Below are 15,165 nucleotides of genomic sequence, written 5' to 3'. Positions count from 1 at the left end.
ATCCTCGTTTTGTAATTTGCTAATTGTTCTCAGGAATAAGGATAGTAGAAGGTAACCAGTAAGTTAGATAATATAGGTGATGCCTAACCTGCAATGCATTTTTAACTACTTCTTTTACCTTCATAGAAACTCTACAACAACCATGGTTCCCCTTTTATAAGGTAAGAAAGTCTCAGAGGTTAGGGGGCTCAGAAGACGTCAACTGGAACTTCATTAGCTCTAAAGCTGGCGTTTTTCCACCTTACATTTCACCCACACATCGATCATGCCTTTAAAATTCTCAATGTGTTCACCTGCATCACATATTTCTTTACTTGATGCTATGGCACAGTAGAAAAAAACAATGATAAAAGAATATGAGTTCAGAGTAGACTTAAAAGTATTGGCCACCAAACTCAACAAAGCAAGCCAGCTAAATTCCTGAGGCTCTAAGCCAGTAGGACGAGCTCCAAGGACCTGCTATCCCAGAAACGTCCTATCCCTGCACCTGCTTCAACCCAACCATATGCTAACAAGTAATTACATCTCCTGTTATAGTACTCTGGTCAAACTGACTTCAGTCCTTCTCAGACGGCATTTAATCATGAGACCAAGGAGAAACGCTTCACATCAAGTTCTTCTGCTGGTCTGAAAAGGCCCAAGTGCTTATTTACTTAAGTCTGAAAGCTGAGTGTTCACGGTGTTGAGTTCTCCCAGAGGGGCCCCAGGTATCGGAGGACTGGGACTGAGGTCCAGGAGATCACAAGATGGAGCGGAAGGCTCGCTGGTAGTCTGCAAACAGAGCAAACAAAAACAGAACTTGGAGAACACATGTCAGGTGGTCGATAGTGGCTTTCTCACTATGGCCTTTGTAGATAGGAAGACTGTTACCAGGATGCATTTTGAGGAAGCATTCTTCATTCAACAGTCAATAATAAACTAAACCTCATCTCACTACCTACTTGGCTTCCATACTCAGGAATCTTATGACCTCTGAATAAAAACTTAGTAACATTGGGATTTTACAGCAGATACTTTTTACCACCAAAATCACATCAAAGTGCCAATGCATTTCTCTGTTGAAAACTGTTTTAGGATAGCCTTACTTCTTACATATGTAATACAAACATTTATAACATTTCTAATCACTTACATTGGTGGCTTCCTCCTGGTTTCTAATTTGCTCTAAAATCCTTTGCTGATTTCGAGTAAACCTGTTGGCATTAGCAAAATAAAAGTATTTAAAAATAAAGATATGAAAGTGGCACAAAATTTAGCAATTATTAGTATGCAAATATTTAAGAATGAAAATAATTAGCCTATCATTTAACTCCCAGTAAAATACTTTTAATAATTTTCTCCCAATTTTGAGTGTTAATACTCTTATAGAAAACTAAAAATATTTTTGAAAAATTAATAATCCCATCACCCAGAAATTAACACTATTAAGATGTAATGTTTTTTTTCTTTAAGATTTTATTTATTTATTTATTTGAGAGGTAGAGTTACAGGCAGTGAGAGGGAAAAACAGAAAGAGAGAGGGAGAGAGAGAGATGTCTTCCATCCGCTGGTTCACTCCCCAAATGGCCACAACAGCTGGAGCTGAGCTGATCTGAATCCAAGAGTCAGGAGCTTCTTCCCGGTCTCCCATGTAGCTGCAGGGGCCCATGCACTTGGGCCATCTTCTACTGCTTTCCCAGGCCACAGCAGAGAGCTGGATTGGAAGAGGAGCAGCCAGGACTAGAACCGGTGCCCATATGGAATGCCGGGGCTGTAGGCAGAGGATTAACCTACTGCACCACAGTGTGGGCCCCAGTGTTTCTTCTATAAATGAATCTATTTTAAAACTTAGTTGAAATTATGCTTTACATAATTCTGTATCCTGACTTCATTATGTTGCACTTTTCTACTTATTGAGAAGTATAATTTTAATATTTACCTCATGAATCTATAACAACTTTAACCAGTTACTTCAGTTGTTTTTGACTTTGCCATCATAATTTTCCATAAAAATTCAAATACAATTAAGTATTTTCATTGTTTATCCTCATTCTTTTTTTTTAAGTTTTATTTTATTTGAAAGGCAGAGTTACAGAGAGAGTGGGAGATGACGGAATAGGGGAATGTGTTTTGCAAGTGGGATGGATGTGAATCTTTTGGGGCCAGAGGGCAGACTCTGATAGGCAGAAAAATGGTCCCTTCACATTCTTGTGGGCAGATCCAGTGCATGCGTCAGGGTACATGGGAAAGGGGGAAATAAATGTTGTAAACAAAGTGAAGTTGGCTAGTGTGCTGTACAGATCAGCCCAATGTAGTCAAACATATCCTTAAGTACAGAAGAGAGAGGCAGAGGGAGAAGAGTGATACAATGGACAAAGGACTACAACAGACATTGCTGGCTTTGACGATGGAAGACAGGGGACAGGAGCCAAGGAAAATAGGCAGTTTCTGGAAATGTAAATGTTAAAAGGGTAAATTCTCCACCAGAGGCCCCGAAAGATTCAGCACTATGGGTACTTCGAATTTAGGCCAGTGTTACCCTGACTCCTGATTTATGAAACTTAGTAATCTGTCATCTTGTAATAATAAATTTGTGTTGTTTTAAGCCACTAGGTTTGCAGCCATTTGCCTTAGCAAAAAAAAAAAAAAAAAAAAAAAAGACTGAAATACCAGACTAGCATCTTCTCTAGAAGCAAGACTTTGTCTCTGAATTCTAGACGTGAGCGTTTGAATCACGTTGATTTCCTGCCCTCACTTTGGTACACATGCTCCAAGCTGAATCAGAGTGAGCTGTTCACAGAAGTCATCCAATGCTCTGATAGTTAGGCCACATAAGTACATATTCCCCCTCGGGGGAAGCCTTGAGGCAGCGGTCTTACGGCTTTCAACAGAATTCTCCAAAATGAAAACCAGAAGGCAGCACTGAACTGAAAATCACGTGGGAATTTTCCTTGGATATCTTTCTGCTTACAAAGATATATATCACAGAAAACAAAGGGCAACGGCTTTGAGTTCATTTGGTGGTTTCTGGCCACTGGGCTCACACCATCAGCCAATGCCTTGTCATCGTTTCCTATGAATGGCAGCTATCTCTAATAGGCAGTAAATATAACACAGGGAAGAAAACAAACTACCATTTAATAGCCACTGACTTTATTTCAATGATTCTGTTTCATTCATAATGAATAGATAAAAATAAGTCAATAAATTAAATGGCTTAATGAAATATTAATGGGTGTCAATTTGCTGGCATTCCACTAAGTGTTTTTGTCCTTTAAAACATTTCTATTTATTTTTCTTTGTTTTATTTTTTATTTTTGTAAGGTAAACAAATTTCATATATACAGATTTATAAGCATAATGACATTTCTCACCCTATTCCCCCTCCTCCTTCCTATTTTTTCTTTTAATTTTACAATGGTATACTTTTTTTAAGATTTATTTTATTTACTTGAAAGCAGAGCTAGAGTGAGAAGGAGAGAGAGAAAGCGAGCGAGTGAGCGAGATACCTTCCATTCCCTGGTTCACTTCCCAGATAGCCACAACAGCCAGGGCTGGGCCAGACTGAAGCCAGGAACCAGGAGTTTCTTCCTGGTGTCCCACATGGGTGGCAGGGGCCCAAGTACTTGGGTCATCTTCCACTGCTTTCCCAGGCACATTAGTAGGGAACTGGATTGAAAGTAGAGCACCCGGGACAAGAAGTGCTGCCCATTTGGGATGCCAGCATTTCAGGCAGTGGCTTTACCTACTATGCTACAATGCTGGACCCTTAACCCTCCACCAAAAAAAGAATTCAACAAGTAGTAAGTAGAAAAACCACTGTAACTCAAGAGTATATACAAGGGCTTTAAACAATAATCAAATCTCAAAATTTCAATTTCACTCATATACATTTTGTTGTGCTCTATGTATTAATTACCACAAATCAGGGAAAACATATGTCAAATCAGGGAAAACAAACATGTCTTTTGGGGACTGGCTTATTTCACTAAGCATAATGGTTTCCAGTTGTACACATTTTGTTGCAAAAGACAGGGTTTCATCTTGTGGCTGAGTAGTATTCCATATTGTGTATCTATCACATTTTCTTTATCTATTCATCAGTTGATGGGCATTTGGGTTGATTCTATATCTTAGCTATTATGAACTGAACTGTAATAAACATTGGAATTAGTTCTTTAAATATTTGGTAGAATTCAGCAGTGAAGCCATCTGGTTCTGAGCTTTTCTTTGTTGAGAAGGTCTTTATTACTGATGGAATTTCCATGTCTTCATGAGTCAATTTTGGCAGACTATATGTCCAGAAATCTAGTTATTTCTTCTAGATTTTCCAATTTGCTGGCATATAACTGTTTGTAGTAATTCTTGATGCTTCTTTTATTTCTGTGGTATCCATTGTAACATCTCTTTTTGTCATCTCTGATTTTATTAATTTGGGTCCCCCCCTTTGTTTTTTGGTTAGTTGGGTCAATGGTGTAGCAATTCTGTTTTTCAAAAAGCAGCTCTTCCTTTCACTGATCTTTTGTATCTTTGTTATTTCAATTTGCTTATTACTTCTCTCATTTTAATTATTTCTTTCCTCTTACTAATTTTGGGTTAGCTTTGTTCTTGTTTTTCTAGGTGCTTGAGATGAACTGTTAGATCATTTATCTGATGCCTTTCCAGTTTCTTGATGCAGGCACTAATTGCTATAAACTTCCCTCTTAACACTGCTTTCACTGTATCCCATGTTTTGATATGTTGTGTTGTCATCTTCATTTTCAGGAATTTTTTGATTTTCCTTTAGATTTCTTCTGTGACCCACTGTTCTTTCAGGAACATCTTATTCAGTCTCCCTGAACTTCTTAAGTTGTTACCTTCCAGCTTCATTCCACTGTGGTCCAAGAAGATATACCTTATTTCATTTTTTAGAAAATTTGTTGAGACTTATTTTATGGTGTAGCATATGGTTTATTCTAGAAAAAGTTCCATGCACTGATGAAAATAATGTGTATTCTGTAGCTGTGGGATAAAATGTTCTGTAGATATCAATGAAGTCCATTTGGTCCATAGTACAGATGAGCTCTGTTGTTTCTTTGTTGATTTTTGTGTAGCTGATCTGTCCATTTATGAAAAGTATGGTTAGTTTTTGAGTTAAAGTCTATTTTGTCTGACATTAAGACGGCTACCCGTGCTCTTTTTTCACTTTCCATTAGCATAAAATATATTTTTCCATTCTTTTACTTTCAGTCTGTATCTTTATTGGTGAGGTGTGTTTCCTGCAGGCAGCAAATAGATGGGTCTTGTTTTTTAATCCATTCAGCCAGTCTGTATCTTTTAATTGGATAATTTAGGCCACTTACATTCAATGTTATTATTGATAGCAATGATTTGTCCTTCCATTTTCCCATTAATATTCCTGTTGCTTGCTTTGGATATTTCTGTACATTACCTTTTTAATTCTAAAAAAGCAAGCAGGCAAGCAAACAAACCAATCTGAAAAACCAGCATCTTCAAATAGGTGTGACTTTCTTAGATAGGGAAAAAAAAAACCCTAAGTGTTAAAAAAAATTTATGTAACTTATCCAAAATCATCAGTTAGATTTGCATCTAGGCCTGTTCATTTGTTTCACTTTTGTTCGAATGTTCTCATTCTTCATCAGTTGGTTAGAAATACAGCCACTGTGCAATTAAACATTCCCAGTAATTCTCAACAGAAATAGTGCCTATAAGAAATGTGACCTTGGTACCAGTGTTGTGGTGTAGGGGGTAAGGCCATCACCTGTGATGCTGGCATCCCATATTGGCACTGGTCTGTGTCCTAGCTGCTCTACTTCTGATCCAGTTCCCTGTTAATGACCTGGGAAAGCTCAGAGACCCAGATGAGGTGCCTGGCTTCTGATTTAGGCCTGGTCCAGCCCTGGCTGTTGTGGCCATCTGGGGAGTGAACTAGCAAATGGAAGATCTCTCTCTCTCTCTATTTCCTTCTCTCTCTGTAACTCTTTAAAATAAAATAAATGAGTCTTAGAAATGTGACCTTAACTGGGAGAAATACCTCTGGCAATTTGTGAGTAGCAACCACAATGGGAAAATTGTCCCATTCAAAAGGCATCTGATACCACTCCCTTGAGAAAAGAGCTGGAAAAAGTGTTCCTTTGTAGGCATCCTAGTAAGAATGCTGAGTAACTGGTGGTAAAATTAAATTCTGAAGAGGGTCAAAGAGGGTACATCACCTTCTCACCTCTCATATCCAAGGATGGCATTATTCAAATCCTCATTCACTTGAATTAGCTCAATAGTTACATCTTCATTTTCCACCACCACAAGTAGATCCATGATTCTCTTGTGCATCTCCCGACTTGTCTTATAAAGTTTCTGTCAAAGAAGGGAGAGAGGTTTCTTCTTCCATGCTTTATAGACACCTAACACACCCATCTACATACACCTGGGATCATTGCCACTCCGAGGCTCTTATGGGAGATTACCACAGTACGAACATGTAACTACGAGCATCTCATACTTCCTACCATCAACACATAAAATATATAGTGATATTTTCCTTTAGAAATAAAAATAGGCATCATGAAGACCATATGGTACATGGAAAGTAACACTGTACTAGAAACCAGAGGTACTGCATGTTGTGTTGGGGGAAAATCATCGCTTGTTTTCTAAATCTGTTTTCTCATTGAAAAATGAAAATTATAACACTTTCCATGTCTACCTCAAGGGTTGCCATAAAAATCCAATGAGATCTGTGTAACGAGGATGTCTATAAAGCATATACATAAAATGTTATTGTCAGTTTTAGTGGTATTGGAAGAATTTGTTAAAATACATTTACAGGGGCATAATTTTAGTTCCTGTTATGTTGTACTTAAAATTTTAAAGTTTATAGTTATGTGCTATTCCAAGGTACACTGGACTAGGTTTTAAAAATTAGTCATGGACAATACCCTTATTTGGATTATATAGAATCCTATATAGTCACTTAATATGACTCTACCCCCCCAAACTGGCTTTTTCGCATAAGCATCAGGAACATATATAGCAAATTAACTAATTCAGAATCTTCGGGGCTGAGATACCCAGAATCTACATTTATTTTTGGAAAACAACCAAAACTGTTTCTTATATATACTGACATTCGAAAAATACTGCCTTACAACTAACAAGCCTCTAAAACTTATGTTAATACCTCCTCAATGCCATCTTGGCTAGAAATTTTCCCTATAATAGGAGTAACAGGGTATTGACATCAGTCAAAAACAAAGGGACATTTCTCCTTTCAAAAGGAAAGGAGCAAGCTTTCTTAAACACACAATTATGTTATCTGACTTTTTCTCCTTAAGAAAGAAATGCTTGCTGAAAAATTTATGCTTCATGCAGCCACTTAGAATCTCAATCTATTACAAGAGTCCCAGCAGGAAATCACTAAGTAAATAAATCATACTATCATGAGCCAGCATTTAGACTCAGAGGTAAAAGCCCATACCTCCACAGAATTATAACATAAATATTTAGAAGTTAAAAAGGTGGTGGCCGGCACTGTGGCACAGCGGGTTAAACCCTGGCCTGCAGTGCTGGCATCCCATATGGGTGCTGGATTGAATCCCAGCTGCTCCACTTCCAATCCAGCTCTCTGCTATGGCCTGGGAAAGCAGTAGAAGATGGCCCAAGTGCTTAGGCCTCTGCACTGATGTGGGAGACCCGGATGAAGCTTCTGGCTCCTGGCTTTGGATCTGGGCATTGCAGTCTTTTGGGGGAGTCAATTAGCAGATGGAAGACCTCTCTCTCTCTCTCTCTCTCTCTCTCTGGCTCTACCTCTCTGAAACTCTTTCAAATAAATTAAATAAATCTTAAAAAATATTAAAAAGGTGAAGCAGACAAATAGATGGTGGACTTTGGGCTTTTCTACTTGAAATGTGCAGCCAGAAAAGCTGTCCTATGTGCTAATGATTTGGCCACTCTCAGCAATGGTATAGTGCAGAGGTACAGAAGTGTTTCTTAATGCTCTAGATAGCAAATAGTTTCTTTTCTGTGTGTCATCTAGTCTACCTTGCAGCCACTCAATTCTGTTATCTCAGCCTGAAAACCACCCTAGGAAATATGTACATGAATAGGTGTGGCCAAGTTCTATTAAAACAAAGGCAGGTGGCAGGCTAGATTTTGCTCAGTTAAGGCCCCAGATATAGTGCAAAGAGAAATGACTTTGGACTAAGTAATCATAGGCATCTCCCCTTATACATTCCATATGGGATTTAAAGAAATAAGGCTAAAATTTACCCTTAGGTTTTGCTTTGTTTCATCTATAACACAAGATTAACAACTATTTTGTAGGGCTATAGGAAGTGGTGTAATTGAAACCCCATGGGGTCTGGTATACAGTGGGTAGTTAATAAATGTATTATGGATGCTGAGTAGCTGTCACTATTAGTTCATTAGATAGCTTACTTTATCTTCCAATATATGCATTATTAACCAGGACCCAAAATCATGCAGAAGAAAGAACTAATGGCATTTAATGTAATACCATGATGAACCGTAACTTTCTTTTGTTCTTGCTTTAGAGAATGCACAGAAACTATTTCTCTTGTTGCTCACCGGCAACCTTGCTACAGCAAGGTCAAGATCAAGGAAATACAGTGGCTATTAGATGCCTGAACAGAAATATAGAAATGAATTTGAAATGAATTTGCAGCCAACATCAATAGCCCCGGGTCCCATGAAGACCCGCCTCTTGCCCTTTCAACAGACAGATGGAATGAAAACATCAAAGGAAGCCCTCATCTCTCAGCAGGTTTGCAGAGCAGAATGTGAAAAGCCTCTTCAAAAGCCAGCCCACTCTGATCTTTACAATTGATGTCTGTCTCGGAGGAAGGCTATGCCACCTGGAAACAGCACAGATCAAGCACCATGGACAAAAAGAATGGGTCAGAGTTCCCCATTACAAGCACATGCAGGGCTGTGGATTTAGGGAACAAGTCAAAACACAGAATAACAGCTGCTGGTGCACATGTCCATCACAGAGCCCCTGCAATCGCCTGCTTTCATAACATAGTCAAGCCAAGGCAAGCGTCTAAGTTAAAAGGAATTGTATATTCAATTCAACAGACACCAGGCAAAACAAAAAGAAGGTCAATAAGAGCTTCCGCTTCCTACAGTGAGATGGCTCCTATTCCTCCACAAAGCACTCAGAAATTAAGGAAAGACACTCCTCTGCATTTGCAACTCCAACCATGTTCATCCAACGTTCACAAACACAGAGCAAACTAATGAAAAGAAAAAGGAAAATGCTTCAAAATCTTCCTTGAGAAAATAAAACCAGGAAGAAATGTGTTGGATTGCCAGCGCCACGGCTCACTAGGCTAATCCTCCGCCTGTGGTGCCGGCACCCAGGGTTCTTGTGCTGCTTGGGGCGCCGGTTCTGTCCCGGTTGCTCTTCTTCCAGTCCAGCTCTCTGCGGTGGCCCGGGAGGGCAGTGGAGGATGGCCCAAGTGCTTGGGCCCTGCACCCGCATGGGAGAACAGGAGGAAGCACCTGGCTCCTGGCTTTGGATTGGCGCAGCGCGCCGGCCGTAGCGGCCATTTGGGGGATGAAACAACGAAAGGAAGACCTTTCTCTCTGTCTCTCTCTCTCACTAACTTTGTTGAAAAAAAAAAAAAAAAAGAAAAGAAAAGAAAAAAAAATGTGTTGGATTGAAACCTTCTCCAGAATCTGTGTGGCAACATCCCTAATATCAGGCCAGAACATATTCCCTCTCTCCCTGGAATTCTTATCCAGACTGTAAGAGATCGAGAGGGGTCAGTGCAGTGGCACAGGGCATAAAGCCACTGCTTGCAGTGAAGGCATCCCACATGGGCACCAGTTCCAGTTCTGGCTACTCCACTTGCAATCCAGCTCCCTGCCGATGCGCTGGGAAAGCAGCAGAAGATGGCCCAAGTGCTTGGGTCCCTGCATCCATGTGGGAGACTCAGAACAAACTCCTGGGCTTTGGATTGGCCCAGCTCCAGCTGTTGCAGCCATTCGAGGAGTGAACCAGCAGATGGAAGATGTCTCTCTCTCTCTGCCTCTGCTTCTGTCCCTCCCTCTCTGTAACTCTGCCTTTCAAATCCATCTTTAAAAAAAAAAAAAAAAGAGAGAGAGAATTTATCTGTTCAAAAATAAAAACTGCCTCCCTCACTCTAACATGGGCCATTTCTCAGCTCTGCATACTCAATGTCTTTGTTCCTTACACAGACCTCAGCTGAATGATGAATCCATTTTCAACATACTCCTCAAGAAGATCATTAACTTGCTAGAACTTTTTTTCCAACTAAATACTGTCAACATTTTATTTCCCTCGTGCCTTTGTCTTTACCAATTCCTTTGGCCCAAAGTCACTAATTATTCAACAAAGAACATTGAGCTAATCAGCACATGTTTAATGAGCTCGTTCAGGGTGCAGAGTGTGTTTTAAATAAACGTGGGCTTACAAAGTACTGAAACAGACTTCAAAGCATAAGATTTGTTTATGCCTTCACATTGCTACCAAACTCCACCAAGAACTAATAGATACTGAGATGAGACAACAACAGGTTAGCCGTTTATACTAGAAATTCAGTCCTGGGTGCAAAATGAAGAACAAACAGGTATAGCGGATACAACACAAACTCAGGAGAGTGAGGCTCTCACTCCTGCTCGTCACTTGCCATGGTGAGGGCAAACCATCCCCTTTCTCAATCTGCAGCCTCGCCTGCAAAGGAAGATGGAATCAATGCCACCCAAAGTCTCTTCCACTCTGAATACCTCACAAGTTTCTGAATGGCAAAGACAACGAGAGGGGTCAGGGCAGCGCGACTTTTCCTAAAACATTCTCTTCTTTCACTGTCCTTCTGGGGCAGGCCAAAAACTAAGATAAGAAAGACTAACGTAAGAGGTACCAAGGAAGGCCTGCTCCCCATGAGAAGAGCGAAAGGGGTAAAAACCAAGCAAACAATGCCAATAAAGCAAGTATGGGAAACACATGTAGCCAACGCATCATTCCTATGGCCGGAGCAGGCACCTTTAACTCATCACAACACTCCTTGGGCTGGATGCAGCCTCAGAATCGGCAAGCTGTACTCCAGCAAGAGAAATCCCACGTCCACCCCTAAGGAAGTCCAACGTCCACTAGGAACACATTGGTGGGGAAAGGGGCTTACTACACAAAACAGCTGTATGGCTAAGAGACTAACAAAGAGCAACAGGCCCTGAAAATTAGTAGGGCTTCAGAACCTTGTTGTTCAACATGGACTGGAAGAACAGCGAGGGGATTCCAGGTAAATAGACTGAGCTTCAGAGGGAAGGAAACAGACAAGGAACAGGTTCCAAATAAACTGAACTGCTGCTCGAAAGTAAGCACAGACAGATAAAACAAAAGGAGGCTCCCAGAACACAGACTGGTTTTAACGTTAACGAATAGTACAAGACTGTGGTCACTGGCAAAGGATATGTGCAAAAAGAGCAGAGCAACTCTTTGAGTGGAGGCTTTTGCTATGTGCTGGACACCTTCGTTTTGCCCTCCAGATCCACTGGCCACACTTTCTGTCCCACTCTGTGCCCCAGAAGCTGGCCTGCACGTCCCCTGCTGATTGAGTTGTCAACAGGGTGTGCTGGCAGAAAAGACAAGGAAAGGAAGGGAATGAGATCTGGATACTTCTTTCCCCTACTCCTTCCACCAAAGGGGTGGCTGCTCTCAAGGCTGCCTTCTGCACACACACTTCCCTTGGTTTTCCGCCTCCCATGTCGCTGCCCACTCTGCAATGATGACACTGGCTCCTGCAGAAATCTCCAAGGCTGCCTGCAGTTACACGAGGGCAGCCAGGCAGGGAGCGAGCATTACCTGAGGGGTCCTCATTCTATTGATCTGAATGGTTCAGCCACCTATGAGGAAACCTTTAAGAAAGTGCAAACTAAAGAATCATTTTTGCTTTTCCACAGTCTACTGGTTTCATTTTTAGAGCCCTAAATCAGATAGGCTCTTTCTCCTTTTCTCCTCTGAAAATTTCTCCAGAATATTTTAGAATGGCTATAGTGGAGTTATTTAGATTTTAAAAACTTCAAATAGTAATCAATAACATACCGGATCTTTGTGTTACTAATAAAAAGTAGAGAAAGAAAAATAAAGTTACATCTTCAATAACCACTATAAATAAGTTGATTTAATGGCAGAACCCATTCAATTTGAATTGGCCATGAGTAGTAGTCTAATGTTGATTTATAACTTAAATCACTATACTAGTCAAGACAACACACAGCCTCAAGCTCTGGCAATAAAACAGCAACAAATTAGCATTAGCCTTACAAAATGTAACCAGACATCTGCACCCAACCACAATGAGACAAAAAGACATTTCCAACTTGATGAACAAAATGTAAAACTAGATTCACACATTTAAGTGGAACGTTCAGTGTACATTTTTACTGCAGGACTGTTAACCACAGATGGATGAGAAGGCGAGAGAGAAGTCACAAATCACTACCCTTTAGAGCTCTGAAGGGCCTGAGAAGACTGTGTGGAACTAGAAATATTGTGTGACCACTTTTGAAAACATCATGTGCCACATACTCTGTTCCTTTGATACTTAATTTTTAAAGTTAATTTAAAATAATTATTAGCATTATAGGTTACAAAAACCCTACCTAAAAGCCTCCAACTGTGGATTTTTTCCAAAGATTACTATGTGTGAACTTTAGTGATTAACTTTCCTTTTACTCACCTATCTAAATAGAAAATATTTCATATTACTTTTGTGTACCAAGTATCATTTGGGCTCTTCATTTTTTTTTTTTTTTTGACAGGCAGAGTGGACAGTGAGAGAGAGACAGAGAGAAAGGTCTTCCTTTTGCCGTTGGTTCACCCTCCAATGGCCGCCGCACTGCGCTGATCCGATGGCAGGAGCCAGCTGCTTCTCCTGGTCTCCCATGGGGTGCAGGGCCCAAGGACTTGGGCCATCCTCCACTGCACTCCCTGGCCACAGCAGAGAGCTGGCCTGGAAGAGGGGCAACCGGGACAGGATCGGTGCCCCGACCGGGACTAGAACCCAGTGTGCCGGCGCCGCAAGGCGGAGAATTAGCCTAGTGAGCCGCGGCGCCGGCCATGGGCTCTTCATTTTATACACACAGAAACTAAATTCAATTATGATACATGAGTTGCCCAAAGCTAAGAATCTCACGAATCCTCAGCCAAATGATACAACAGAATGCTTTCAATTAAAATATTCTAAAAATAATAAAAAATCAACTGATCCAAAATATTGACTTATTTCTCAAGGCATACTGCTCTGATGTTCTGTAGATTACTTAAACAGGTTCTCTGTATATGGTGATTCTTTGATCAAGTAATTTTGTACATGTTAGGTTAAACAAAGACCTTAGGGTCTTTACTATACCAATGAACTTCCTGAACCTTCAAGAGAATTATCGGCAATTGGTTTTGCAAATTTATTTGACCAGGGATGCCAGTTTATACCTACAGAACAACACAGAAGATCTATCCTAAGACAAGTGCCTACTGTTTCCTGGAGTCTTGTCTTGCTTCCTCAGAGTTTGTCATCTCAGCGCCACCAAAGGGTCTTTCTGAAATCCATCTGGAATGTAGTCTCTCCACGTATGTCCTTTCAATGCCTCCCTTCGGCCAGCCTGATCAATGCATTGCCATAAAGGTCAATAACCTGTAGAGATTAGCTCACACCTCACCTGAAACTTTAGGCTCCCCAGTTGTGCTTTTAAATCCTCTTCTTGTTCCTACACACATGAGAGATATCCCACTCATATAAGTGAATAGTGGGCGGCTAGTGGCATGGAGTTCCTGAAGACGTATATATCACCTCAAAGTGGGTGAAGAAGGAGGGGAAGAAAATTCATTTTTACAGAAAAGGAGGGCAATGCTGGCTGCTTTTTATTTAAAAAAACTTTTTAGGCATTTGTAAAGATTGCCTTTTGCAATCATGACAGTATAAATTAACTAGTCATCATTTATGTCATCAATCTACTACACCAATATGAATGACTAAGACTAATCTTGTGTGTTTACAGTTGAAATCTAGGGTGAAAGTCTGAAAAGGAGATACTGCACATTGTTTCTTAAGCACAAAATACTCTTACTGTGATGTGTGATCACTTTTTTTTTTTTTTTTGACAGGCAGAGTGGACAGTGAGACAGAGAGAAAGGTCTTCCTTTGCCATTGGTTCACCCTCCAATGGCCGCTGCGGCCGGCGCACTGCGGCCAGTGCATCGTGCTGATCTGAAGCCAGGAGCCAGGTGCTTATCCTAGTCTCCCATGGGGTGCAGGGCCCAAGCACTTGGGCCATCCTCCACTGCCTTTCCGGGCCACAGCAGAGAGCTGGCCTGGAAGAGGGGCAACCAGGACAGAATCTGGCGCCCCAACTGGGACTAGAACCCGGGGTGCCGGCGCCGCAGGTGGAGGATTAGCCAAGTGAGCTGCGGCGCCAGCTGTGCGATCACTCTTAACGTGGTTTAATGTCACATAATTCTGTGATGGCTTTTAAACTTTGTAGAAAGAGGTATAATTTGTAGAAAAATCTTGATTTCAGTTAAATACAAATTTTTAAAACTAAAAAAAAAAAATCTAAGTTCACAATGGTTTCTCAGTATAGGCTTATAGAGTTACAGTTGAGAAATGATTTCTAGCTTTTCAGTGTATTTTTACTTAAAAACAAATACTTTAAAACAACTTTTGAAAAAAAGCTTAGAGCTTCTTTTTTTTCTACAGTTAAAAATACACATAGGTTGGCCGGCGCCATGGCTTAACAGGCTAATCCTCCGCCTTGCGGCACCGGCACACCGGGTTCTAGTCCCGGTCCGGGCACCGGATTCTATCCCGGTTGCCCCTCTTCCAGGCCAGCTCTCTGCTATTGCCCGGGAAGGCAGTGGAGGATGGCCCAAGTCCTTGGACCCTGCACCCGCATGGGAGACCAGGAGAAGCACCTGGCTCCTGGCTTCGGATCAGCGAGACGCGCCGGCCGCAGCGGCCATTGGAGGGTGAACCAACGGCAAAAAGGAAGACCTTTCTCTCTGTCTCTCTCTCTCACTATCCACTCTGCCTGTCAAAAAGAAAAAAAAAATACACATAGGTTGATAGGGCAAAAAGGTTAGCAATTGAAAAATAGCATAAAGAAAGGAAACATACAAATATGCAACACAGTGATCCTGTGAAACTTCAC

The 15,165-nt window shown here is 41.0% G+C and overlaps 1 protein-coding gene across 1 annotated transcript in view; it reads right to left on the bottom strand.

Annotated features, from left to right (window-relative positions):
* The window catches only part of TOM1L1 (target of myb1 like 1 membrane trafficking protein), a 42,704-nt gene that overhangs the window by 11,935 nt on the left and 15,604 nt on the right, over positions 1-15,165 (bottom strand). The window contains exons 8-10 of the mRNA XM_062216364.1: positions 6,200-6,333; positions 1,133-1,193; positions 654-771 (exon numbers count right to left, since the gene is read on the bottom strand). Of these exons, the coding sequence (XP_062072348.1) occupies positions 654-771; positions 1,133-1,193; positions 6,200-6,333 (313 nt within the window). The remainder of the gene's footprint in view (positions 1-653; positions 772-1,132; positions 1,194-6,199; positions 6,334-15,165) is intronic.

The sequence above is a fragment of the Lepus europaeus genome, chromosome 18 (genome assembly GCF_033115175.1).
Source record: "Lepus europaeus isolate LE1 chromosome 18, mLepTim1.pri, whole genome shotgun sequence".
In the NCBI taxonomy this organism is placed as follows: domain Eukaryota; kingdom Metazoa; phylum Chordata; class Mammalia; order Lagomorpha; family Leporidae; genus Lepus; species Lepus europaeus.
This window is presented reverse-complemented; position numbering and strand designations above follow the sequence as displayed.